This window comes from Spea bombifrons, chromosome 10 (assembly GCF_027358695.1).
Source record: "Spea bombifrons isolate aSpeBom1 chromosome 10, aSpeBom1.2.pri, whole genome shotgun sequence".
NCBI lineage: Eukaryota > Metazoa > Chordata > Amphibia > Anura > Pelobatidae > Spea > Spea bombifrons.
The window spans coordinates 3251169-3263793 of NC_071096.1; the positions used below are offsets into that span (position 1 = coordinate 3251169).

A 12625-nucleotide genomic window follows, 5' to 3' on the forward strand; every position below is an offset into this window, starting at 1 on the left:
CTTCCTTTCTATTCAATTAATACGAAAGACAGCAGAGGCGTCATAAACGCAGACAGATCGGGGTTCAATAAAAATCAATAATACATAAATAAATAATAAAATATATATATTAATAGATTACCGTTCAGAAGTTTGGGGTCGCTGAGCTGTTTTGATGGAAAACAAAGATATTTCTGGCTGTAACATAATAACAAAAGGGTTTATTTTCTTGGATCAGCGAACACAACGTCCCATTGGAACCCAGGAGTGATGGGAGTGATAAAGGGCCATTGGAACACAGGAGTGATGGGAGTGATAAAGGGCCATTGGAACACAGGAGTGATGGGAGTGATAAAGGGCCATTGGGACACAGGAGTGATGGGAGTGATAAAGGGCCATTGGAACACAGGAGTGATGGGAGTGATAAAGGGCCATTGGGACACAGGAGTGATGGGAGTGATAAAGGGCCATTGGAACACAGGAGTGATGGGAGTGATAAAGGGCCATTGGGACACAGGAGTGATGGGAGTGATAAAGGGCCATTGGAACACAGGAGTGATGGGAGTGATAAAGGGCCATTGGAACACAGGAGTGATGGGAGTGATAAAGGGCCATTGGGACACAGGAGTGATGGGAGTGATAAAGGGCCATTGGAACACAGGAGTGATGGGAGTGATAATATATAATCATTTCCAAATGTCCAATTTCCAAATAATATGACAAAAAGAGTATAAAAACACTTTAAATATCTCATGTAATATGCAAATGAATTCACTATCTAGTTAACCCTGTAATAGACAGCACGAATCCCCTTCCCCGCACATTTGTGGATTTATATATTAAATGCAGAGAAATAACTCTTTTATGCTATATGAATAGATTAAGGGATTTCCATCCTTAAATCCTGGTTGTGGGATTAAAGCTTCGGCAAAGAAACCGTCCACTTTTTATAATATATGGGAAGATTAAAGGATTTTCATCCACGGGATTTTACACATAAAATAAGCCCTTTTTCTATTTCTATATGAAACGCATCTAATTTCAATTTGCTTTTAGTTTTTTAAATCTCCGCTTGTTTTGAGAACGATGGCGGCCGGTGACGGGAGCGTGGATTGCGTAGCCCCCGCTTGTTTATGGCAGCATAATGAAAAGCGTACCCTGGGTTGAGGGTGTGGCAACAGGTGGGGAGGGCGTGGCCAGCCACTGAAGTGGGCAGTGCCGGAAGCATGGCAACCCACCTGCCTTACCTGAATAGCCACCTCGTGACCTTAATGCTGCAAGGTGGCCCCGTCACAGCCACAACTGAGGTCCCCCAAAAATGGCGCATCCCCCCAATGTCAGCGGGGCTTCCTACACACAATGGGGAAGCCAGAGAATTCCCAGGTACGCCAACCAGCCCGCAAAAAGGCAGCTCCCCGGTTATCCGAAACTAGGGACAGTTGGTAGGTATGGAATAGGAGTACATAGTAACTCCCTTACTGATCTCTTTGAACCTAATGCCATTCCCACCACAGACCCCAATACTGCATCTGCCACCATCACCTGCTTCTTTCTGCCACCACAAAGCCCCCACAGAGCCTGCGCAGAACCTCCAGCACGCCATCTCCAGCTAGCTTCTTGTGTGACGTTAATAAGATTCCTACAGACCCTCGATACGGCAAATAAAACCCCTTTATTACTAAAACCGGTCACTGCCCTTCCGCTTAATCGTTTGAGTTTTGCAAGGCACACAAAGGGTTAACACAAATAAGTCAAAATTAGAGTTCTAAAATAAACACCCATCGCCATATGCGCGAGTGCCGTCATGCTCCAGATTCTGCGACATATGGGAAGTTTTAGTAATTAGCACCGAGTAAGAAATTTTAACATTCGCTGGGAAAAAAAAAAAACCCCATCTCACTTAATTCAGTCGTGACCTTTCCTTCCGACGCGTTCCTCCGTACCAGAAACCGTCCTGTCTCCTGTCTTAAGGACGACGTTCCGATGAAACCAGTCGGGATTTCCATACATTCGACCCCAAACACCATGCCTCGTCTATCCGGTTTACATTAAATAAAAGAACTTTATAATTAGAAATTCCAATGAATATTTCCACGTGTATAAATAAATATAGAAATAAAAAATAATAATAAATCTGTAAAAAAAAAAAAATTCAACAAATATAATAATTATATATACAGGAATTTTACTGGATGTTCTGCAGAATCCTTAGTTACCAGAGGATGATTAACGCCTTGAATTATTAAATTAGAGCGCAGAATAAAACACCAAGGTTGATATAAGATGCGTAATTAATATATATATATTTATTTATATACATATATATATATCTATTTATAGATATATATATATAGCGCTCCACTGTTGCCCAAAGCGATGAACAATCCATTTGTGTATCCAATCCAATGACAACGCAATTAATCAGACAGCGAGAGGCGCTTAACATTCCGAACATCCCAAGACACAAAGGAAAAGAGATATATTGTAACGGAATGTTTATATGTTCTGTTTGTAAACAAAGCAGCGGTGCCTATGGCCGTGTGTAAAGTATTCTTCGGGGTTCAGCAACGCGGAAAGGGTTAACCTGAATAAGCAGCGAGCTGAAATAATTATGGAAACGCTGCTAGCTACAGGGAAATATTGCTTTTTACATCAAACAGGAGACGGGGTGACCTTGTGTTGTCTTTAAATCCAATTGGAAACATGCGCGTGTCTCGAGACGGGTTTGCATCCGGACCACGCGATGTAGGACTTTCTGGTAGTAGGGCATCCGTGGGGACGTGCTTTATTTTACATAGCTGTGATTGATCTGACGGCCTTTGTAGTCATGGGATTTTTCCTCCCCTTTGGGGTGAAATTGTTATGAGCTTAGTTGCCATTTTGATGGAATTTCTTTAACCCCTTAAGGACACCCATTGAAAACAATGCATTTTGAGCCCGTAGATGTACGGGCTTTGTCATTAAGGGGTTAACCTCAAAAAAACAAAAAGGAGCAAACTTTGGGTGGAAATGGTTCTTATTTAGAACCTTCGGAGTTCCTATGAAGCCCCCGTAATGATAGACCATGGAGGTTCAATCACTGAGCTTTATCTTCAATAAGTTGATCTTGGATGAGCCGCTCATCCGCCGACGCAACCCCACTGTCAGGTGGTTTTGAGGTATAGTTAGGGCGTCATCTGGTTGGCCTGGTGAAAAGTTGCTCCTTTCTATTCAACGTAGTCTTGATATCGGTCAACAACTCAACTTGGAGGCCAACTCATCGTAGCCTTTGGTGGATAGGTTAAGGAGGTGACTTAGGCTGGGGTTTGAGGTCCTGCAGAAGAAGGATCTGCTCTCTGCATCTCAGGAACGTTACCCCGAAATAGGAAAGTTTGAAATCAGGCAGACTAGATGTTCCTCATGGTTCTTATCGGCCATCAGATTCTGTGTTTTATTCGGCACGATTCCTCCCGGTGTTATTATTCCAGTGCGAGGGGACATCTCACGGATCTCCAACCCCCCGAGAATACAATCTAGCAGATAAAAGGCGCCTCGGGAATCCAGCTGGCCGCAGAAAGCCTGCAATCAGCAGAATTAGGTAACTCGAGATAAGTGGTAACATTGCTTGTTTGTATCCCCACCGGGCGGCCGATCCATAATATTCACGAATAACACAGATACTGCCACGGGAATTTATAGCATCCAATGTAACAAAAAAATGCTAATTATACCACTGGGAGGCAGGCGTAGATTGTGGTTAATTGGTTAGATTGTGTTCACAATAACGAGAACGCGGCAGGAAAGCCATCGTCGGAGTCCCCGCGTTGTCTTTGTTACATCTGCGGTGGAGGAGATTAGGAAGGTAGCACTGAAAGTATGAGGTTTTTCCATCCTGATGATTGCGGTTGTGATCTGTACATTGTGCGATGGGGTTTGTGTCACCACAAATCTGGAGAAGCAAGTGATGCCATCTCTATGTAATGCAAGATTTTACTTTACTGAGAGGTGGTAGATACGTGGAAGAGCCTCCCAGCAGAAGTGGTAGAGGGTAATACAGTGAGGGGATTAAACATGCATGGGATAGACATACGGCTCCTGAATCTAAGACGAGACCAACGACTGATTAAGGTTTGAGTCTTTACAGCAGGAGAAACGGGCGACTAGACGGGGGCCGGATGGGGCCGATTTGCCGGCAGGTTTGTAAATTCTGGTGGAATATTCTCACGTGGCTTTCAGCGCAGACCGTTGATTAAAAGGAAAACCTGTATGCTTCCGGCTAATGGCTTTGGACTCGCGGTGAGTCATGGAGATTTATGGGTTTTGTGAAGAATTATCAGTTATTTGTAACCCGGGGAGGGCTGCGTTTCGGTCCGGCTGATGGATAAAATGCATCAAGTTAATGAATGAAAGAAGAAGGCTGGTGTGTGTGTGGGGGGGATATCTCGGCTGCGAATTCGCACAGCTTGGGGTGATTAAGCGATGAAACCGAACCCAGAGGCTCCTCAGTCTCCCCGTCGGAATACAGATTCGGTAATAAACCCGAGCGCCGGCTTCACTGGGAGTTACAGAAGACGCGGCGTGATGGACTCCAGACACACTTCATATGAAGCACACGCTCACCGGCGTCACCGGTCATCATATGGACATATAAACCGCTAAAGGTTAACGGCGCGCAGAAACAGAACTGGCGCCATCGCGGCTTTAAGGGTTAAATAAATGTATTTATTTATTAAAACTATGGTTTTTTTTGGGGGGGGGATTAGCCAAATTGGTTCGGTAGCTGAGATCCATGTCCATGAAGCTTTCTCTCTTCTTCTCCACTCCCTTCACCATTACAAAAGCTGCCTGAACCAATCAGCAACAAGCAGGGAAGAGATATCAACAGGGAGGAAGGATCACGGAGATCCCGAGAATCGGAGGTCGCGATACTTTCTGCCGATGGTGTTAAAGTCGATATAATTCTGAACTTTATGGAGCGCCTGAATAAGCGTAATGAGGATTTTTTGGGTTTAAAAGGTCGCTTTTAATGCTTGTTTAGGTTTTTTTGTTGTATCTTGTATTCTTTATTGATACTATCAAGTCCTACAGTATTTGTTTGAACACCTCTGTGATCAGTTAACCCATCAGCCCAACGTGTACCGGCTCCAGATGATTCATCGAAGCTTCAGCTTCTTGTGGGTTCAGCAAGCGACAGGCGAAAGCCTGACCCGTCTCCCACCCCGGTAACAGCACCGAGTCTCTTCAAACCTTCCCCGATGAGAAGATACCCTGGGCTGGGGATGTTTTAAGGGATGGTATGAAGTAAAAAAAGAATGCACATTAAATTATGCATTATGCATTCTTTAAAAGTTCTTGCCTTAAGGAGAAGCTGCAGTTCCAGAGCTGCAGTTCTCCTCCTCCATCGATGATTCTCACCGCTCCTCGGCTGAAATAAATGGGGTCGCTTTCCGCATCATGTGCTCGAGGCTCTCGTTACACAGAAGGTCAGGGTAGGTCAATTTCAAGGGGTTAAAAGTCCAAAAAGTTGGCTTTAAATAAAACCTCATTAAATGAACCAAAGTTAGAAGGATTTGCACCTAAATAAAAGATGAGGAACGGGGGGGGGGGTGATCGGATACTCAGAGGTTCTTACCCGATTCTCGCTACAGACGTAACTCTTTAACTCTCTATTTAGCAGCCCAAGTTCTTTTTCCACTTCTTTGATACATATGTTTTTTTACTTTTGTGGCACTGGTTTCCATGGCGCCCGCCCCACATTGAGAATTTTTAGAAATATGGCCCACTTTTATCTTATTACTGTTAGAAATCTTTTTTTTGCGTCCTTCTATTATGTGCTAATCGAATAAACGTATCGGTCCTCTAACATTCTAACGCTGTCACCAACACCCCAAAAAGACTTTTTTGTCTAAGTGGGAATTTTCTGATTTTTTCCACCAAAGATTATATTGAATTCCTCCTGACCGCCTCGGGGGGGTTGGGGGGGGTGGGGGGTGTCGCTCACGCTGTTACACACGTCCATTTTTCCGATCCGCTGTAGTGTGAGCTTTTGTTATTGTGCATTGAGCGCCGACGACTCGCTGATAATCATCGCCTGCGAGTATTTAAAACGGACGAAATCGGCCGGAATCGGAGCTCAGAATCCCAGGAAATAAATAACGACACCGGGGATATAAAGTATTCGGCGCTCATTCGTCCGTCGGGGGCCGGAGGCGGCAGCGACAGAGAGGAAGATGACGTTTTCTGCGCCTTTCGTAGATAAAGTGGTGCCGCGGGGGCTTCATTATTCATCCATAAATGAACTCAATCCAGTTTATTAATCCTAAATGTACTTATATCACAGAAAGTGAAACATATCGGGATCTATATTCATATATTCTGATTCTCATTCCATCAGTGCAGGTTGGTGGAGCCTCCATGACGTTCCACCAAGACAAATCCGTCCGTCCGTCTCTTTTATTTTCCGTCTCTCCATTTATCTTTATTTTTCCTGATTTAATGTAAGTTCATTCTTTCTTTTATTGGCGCCAGCTGTGGCTGTTTGTGTTTAATAACGTTTATCGCCGCGGAGTAGCCTAGGGTGGCCCGGCCTACACCTGACTAGACCACTAGACCACGACCAGGTCTCACGTTTTCTGGTATTTTTAGACTCGGTTTGCCATTATTATTATTATTATTATTATTATTATTATTATCATTATCATTATTATTATATTATTATTTTTATCATTATTATTATTTTTATTATTATTATTATAATTATTATTATTATTTTTATCATTATTATTATTATTATTATTTTTAGCATTATTATTATTATTATTATTATTTTTATCATTATTATTATTATTACTATTATTTTTTTTTGTGTTCTCTCCTTGCAGAGAACGTCTTCGACTCACGCGATGAAGGAAGAGAACTATATCCGCCGGCGGCTCTCCCTCTGCCCCACAGCAATTACCGCTCAGAAGAATGAGGCAAACAATCTAACGCGGAATCTGTCCTTCAGCGCTGAGAACGAGATCGCGCCCCTCGACGAAGGTCAGGATTTCCAGAATGTTTATTCCGTTCTTCCAAATCGATCCTAATGATGAGCCGGCGACGACGCGGTTACTCATATCGTAAAGCTTAGTCCTCTGACGTACATCGGGTCTCTATGTATTATGTCATGTGAACGTTCGTGACATCACAACATAAAGGCCCTTTGAGGAACATTTTCCTGTTGGGTTTTTACCCACTTACACGTGAAAGGTTTCCATGGTAACGTGGGCTTTCTAAAGCTTTGTTGGCTGTACGGTCATCTAGCACCAGATTTCATGGCGTGCCTGAAGGTCATTAAACGAGAGGAAGCCATATTTCCCGAGTATTTGGGGCTCCTCAACACCACTTTGTCCTCCGTGGCCCCTGCTCACGTCCATTGGCTGCGTTGGGCTTTCTGTTGGGGCCATTATTACCGGGGGTTTAGCGGAGGAGAGCTTTAAAAAAAGTGGATGCACCATGTCAGACCCTGATTCTTCTGTCTTGTTGTTTGTTTGTTGGGGGTCTCACCTCGATTTTGGACATTTGTACTCAAATTAACTAATTTAATACAATTGGTAAAAAATGTAATTGCACAAGTCTATGAAATAGCAGAATTATGGTATATATATCTAAAAAAAGAATTGCTTTTCTCTAGGAAAAATTCCAACCGCTTTAACCCTTGAAATGCTGTTTTTTAACATCAGGAAACAATAAGGACCTCCCTGGTTCACCGGTCTTGAAGGATGAAATTCTCCCTTCGCCAAATTCTGCTAATAAGGTACTGTTCCCTCTTACTATCCAAAGCGGCAAATTAATACCACAAACCTGACAGGCGTTTCACAGCAGATGTGACGTAAGGAAGATTTACTTTACTGAGAGGGTGGTAGATAAGTGGAACAGCCTCCCAGCAGAAGTGGTAGAGGGTAATACAGTGAGGGGATTAAACATGCATGGGATAGGCATACGGCTCCTGAATCTAAGACGAAACCAACGACTGATCTCGGCAAAACGGGCAGATAGACGGGCCGAATGCGCTTTATAAATAAAATCTAACATATTAATTGGTGGATTTGGGGACGACGAGCGACAGACGAAGGAAATCGGATAATAAAATGATTATAAAGCTTTAGTGCTTTGATTTTGGAGCCAATCATATAAAGTGAAGAAACTGCAGCTAAATACCCCCGAAACAGCCCCGTCATTAATAATTAAGGTCACGGCTCCAATAAACATACGGCATGCGCGCCGAACGCATTAATCACGCCGGGAAGCGCTGACGCCGGTGATATGGAAATGAACAAATTCTGAGCGCAACATAGATTCTCGTCCCAGAAGCTAAAATATTAATTCTAACGAGGAAAGGTTTCATAATGTATGAGCGTGATTAATGAGAGCTTCTGGAGGGGAGCTGTCACACTCAGGTAGACTAGACGGGGGCCGAATGGGGCCGAGCTGCCGGCAGGTTCTATGTTTCTGTGTAGGTTGGCCTCTCCCGTGGTGCACATTAGACACACGCGTGTTTATTCGGCGTACAGAACCGTAAAGCGCAGGATTTGGGGAAACCGACATTGGCTTTCTTTGTTTTTCAGACGGATAATAACTTTAAGCTCTGTAACGGGGCGGATAAGGAGTGCGCGTCTCCCACGACTAAATCAGCGAGGACAGACGCTCTGAAGGTGAGTGCGCTGACCGGTCACGAGATGAACTCACCGAGGACGGAGAGCGGCTCCTCAGCCTGTCCTGCGGCGCGTTCCCCGCCTCTCGCCTTAGTTCTCTTGCGCCGTTACAGAGCTAAGATCTCCGTTGATGGATCGGTCTGATTCCGCCCCAAAGGGCAGTCCAGAGCCGCAATGTGAGGCAAATTTCCTCTGCGTGACGGAACCGACAACCCCAGACGTACGTTTCAGCCTGATGGGCTTCGTCAGTAGGAGGTCCGCGTGTCGACTCGCCTTCGTTGGGTGCGACCCACCAGATCCACGAAGGGCAAAATTCCATCAAAAACACCGACTCTCGTTCTAGACGCCCCTCGTTTCTGGATAAGATACTAAAGACGGCTCAGATTCTGGAATCAGAGAGATTTTCGCCCGAAGGTTTAATGCGAGCGTCACGCGGCTGGGGTTAATGGGATTATCAGCGCATCCCTGTCTACAGACGAGATGCGAGGGAGAGGAATAATTGGGATGTTCCGGTCACTCGCTGCGCGGCCGCCTGGGGTTTAAGGACCTAGGCCTTTGGCTAAGATCTGGGTGAACAAATTAACCCTTAGTGCACTGCGGTGGCCCCGGAGGAGTCCTCTGTACAAAACGATACGATGGTTTCTGATTTACGGCTCTGTTTGGAAGTAGCTGTGATGCATTTTATAATTCAAATAAACCTTTTTCCCGGGCGGCGTTAATACGGCGGCTCTGATACCCGGTAACCCGCCTGCTCCCATACCCGGTAACCCGCCTGCTCCCATACCTGGTAACCCGCCGGCTCCCATACCCGGTAACCCGCCTGCTCCGATACCCGGTAACCCGCCTGCTCCCATACCCGGTAACCCGCCTGCTCCCATACCTGGTAACCCGCCGGCTCCCATACCCGGTAACCCGCCTGCTCCCATACCCGGTAACCCGCCTGCTCCGATACCCCGTAACCCGCCTGCTCCCATACCCGGTAACCCGCCTGCTCCGATACCCGGTAACCCGCCTGCTCCGATACCCGGTAACCCGCCTGCTCCCATACCCGGTAACCCGCCTGCTCCCATACTAGGTAACCCGCCTGCTCCCATACCCGGTAACCCGCCTGCTCCGATACCCGGTAACGCGCCTGTTCCCATACCCGGTAACCCGCCGGCTCCCATACCCTGTAACCCGCCGGCTCCCATACCCTGTAACCCGCCGGCTCCCATACCCGGTAACCCGCCTGCTCCCATACCCGGTATCCCGCCTGCTCCGATACCCGGTAACCCGCCTGCTCCGATACCCGGTAACCCGCCTGCTCCCATACCCGGTAACGCGCCTGCTCCCATACCCGGTAACGCGCCTGCTCCCATACCCGGTAACCCGCCTGCTCCCATACACGGTAACCCGCCTGCTCCCATACATGGTAACCCGCCTGCTCCCATACCCGGTAACCCGCCTGCTCCCATACCCGGTAACCCGCCTGCTCCCATACCCGGTAACCCGCCTGCTCCCATACCCGGTAACCCGTCTGCTCCGATACCCGGTAACCCGCCTGCTCCGATACCCGGTAACCCGCCTGCTCCCATACCTGGTAACCCGCCGGCTCCCATACCCGGTAACCCGCCTGCTCCCATACTCGGTAACCCGTCTGCTCCGATACCCGGTAACCCGCCTGCTCCCATACCCGGTAACCCGCCGGCTCCCATACCCGGTAACCCGCCTGCTCCCATACCCGGTAACCCGCCGGCTCCGATACCCGGTAACCCGCCGGCTCCGATACCCGGTAACCCGCCTGCTCCCATACCCGGTAACCCGCCTGCTCCCATACCCGGTAACCCGCCTGCTCCCATACCCGGTAACCCGCTGGCTCCCATACCCGGTAACCCGCCTGCTCCCATACCCGGTAACCCGCCGGCTCCGATACCCGGTAACCCGCCTGCTCCGATACCCGGTAACCCGCCTGCTCCCATACCCGGTAACCCGCTGGCTCCCATACCCGGTAACCCGCCGGCTCCCATACCCTGTAACCCGCCTGCTCCCATACCCGGTAACCCGCCTGCTCCCATACCCGGTAACCCGCCTGCTCCGATACCCGGTAACCCGCCTGCTCCCATACCCGGTAACGCGCCTGCTCCCATACCCGGTAACGCGCCTGGACATAACACAAACAATTAGCAATTTGAAATCATTCGAAATGAACCCCTTTCTTACTGGAACCACAGCCAGCAGACTTAAAGCTTCAGTCCCCATTTCTGTATAAAAGTACGTCGTACAAACATGGGGTATTTTTCACCTGTGTTAAATCAGTGACTGACACCCGTACTTCAGATCTTATCATTATTGTGGAGCTGAGATCTCTGTTTGACTTTTACAGGTACAGAAGAAAAATTACCGTCAAGAGAAGAAGCGAGCGACCAAGCAGCTATTCAGTGCTTTAAAAGACCCCAGTGTGGTGATTGTAGCAGACTGGCTAAAGGTGCGCTGCTTGAACACTTTTCTGCTTTACTTAGAGGGTGGTAGAAAAATGGAACAGCCTCCCAGCAGAAGTGGTAGAGGGTAATACAGTGAGGGTATTAAACATGCATGGGATAGACATACGGCTCCTGAATCTAAGACGAGACCAACGACTGATTAAGGTTTGAGTCTCTACAGCAGGAAAAATGGGAATACAAGATGGGGCCGGATGGGGCAGATCTGCAGATCTATGTAGCACTAAAACAGGCATATTCTATTCCATTCCCGTTATTATCTTCCTGTCTTTTCTGTGCCCTATAAAATGACTTTTATATATTATAGTAATAATAGTAATATTTATTTTATATATTATTATCACAATTATTACATTTTGATAAAAGGTCAAAAATAGTAATAATTCACAACGGATAACAGAAACTCTGAACAAGAGAATTCCGGAATTCTTGGAATGCTAAATGTCTATTTTGGAATAATTTTATGATAAGTGATAATTTCTTTTTTTTTAATCATCCACTTTAATCAATTACATTTTTAATGGAATCAATCTTGAAACGCTAAAATCAAAAATATATATTTTCCATAATACCTATTATATATTTTCTAATTTAATATATATATTTTCTATAGTACCTATTGTATATTTAATAATTTAATATATATTTTTTCCATAATACCTATTGTATATTTTATAATTTAATATATTTTCCATAATACCTATTATATATTTTATAATTTAATATATATATTTTCCATAATACCTATTATATATTTTATAATTTAATATATATATTTTCTATAATACCTATTGTATATTTTATAATTTAATATATATATTTTCTATAATACCTATTGTATATTTTATAATTTAATATATATATATTTTCTATAATACCTATTGTATATTTTATAATTTAATATATATATTTTCCATAATACCTTATATATTTTATAATTTAATATATATATTTTCTATAATACCTATTATATATTTTATAATTTAATATATATATATTTTCTATAATACCTATTGTATATTTTATAATTTAATATATATATTTTCTATAATACCTATTGTATATTTTATAATTTAATATATATATTTTTTCTATAATACCTATTGTATATTTTATAATTTAATATATATATTTTCTATAATACCTATTGTATATTTTATAATTTAATATATATATTTTCTATAATACCTATTGTATATTTTATAATTTAATATATATATTCTATATATTGATGTATTTCTTAGATCCGCGGAACGCTGAAGAGTTGGACTAAGCTGTGGTGCGTTCTGAAACCGGGATTACTTCTAATATATAAAACGCCAAAGATCGGTCAGTGGGTGGGAACGCTGCTTTTACATTCCTGTGAACTGATAGAGAGGCCGTCGAAAAAGGATGGGTTTTGCTTTAAGCTTTATCACCCGCTGGATCAGTCAATCTGGGCCGTCAAGGTAATTCATGCACAGAGAAAAATCATTAAAATTCATTCTATTAATTTAA

The 12625-nt window shown here is 44.4% G+C and overlaps 1 protein-coding gene across 1 annotated transcript in view; it reads left to right on the plus strand.

Moving 5' to 3' along the window:
* OSBPL5 (oxysterol binding protein like 5) overlaps positions 1–12625 on the plus strand; it is a 33396-nt gene that overhangs the window by 6640 nt on the left and 14131 nt on the right. The window contains exons 2-6 of the mRNA XM_053449384.1: positions 6840–6996; positions 7680–7753; positions 8565–8651; positions 11014–11115; positions 12373–12576. Coding sequence (XP_053305359.1) covers positions 6840–6996; positions 7680–7753; positions 8565–8651; positions 11014–11115; positions 12373–12576 — 624 coding nt within the window. The remainder of the gene's footprint in view (positions 1–6839; positions 6997–7679; positions 7754–8564; positions 8652–11013; positions 11116–12372; positions 12577–12625) is intronic.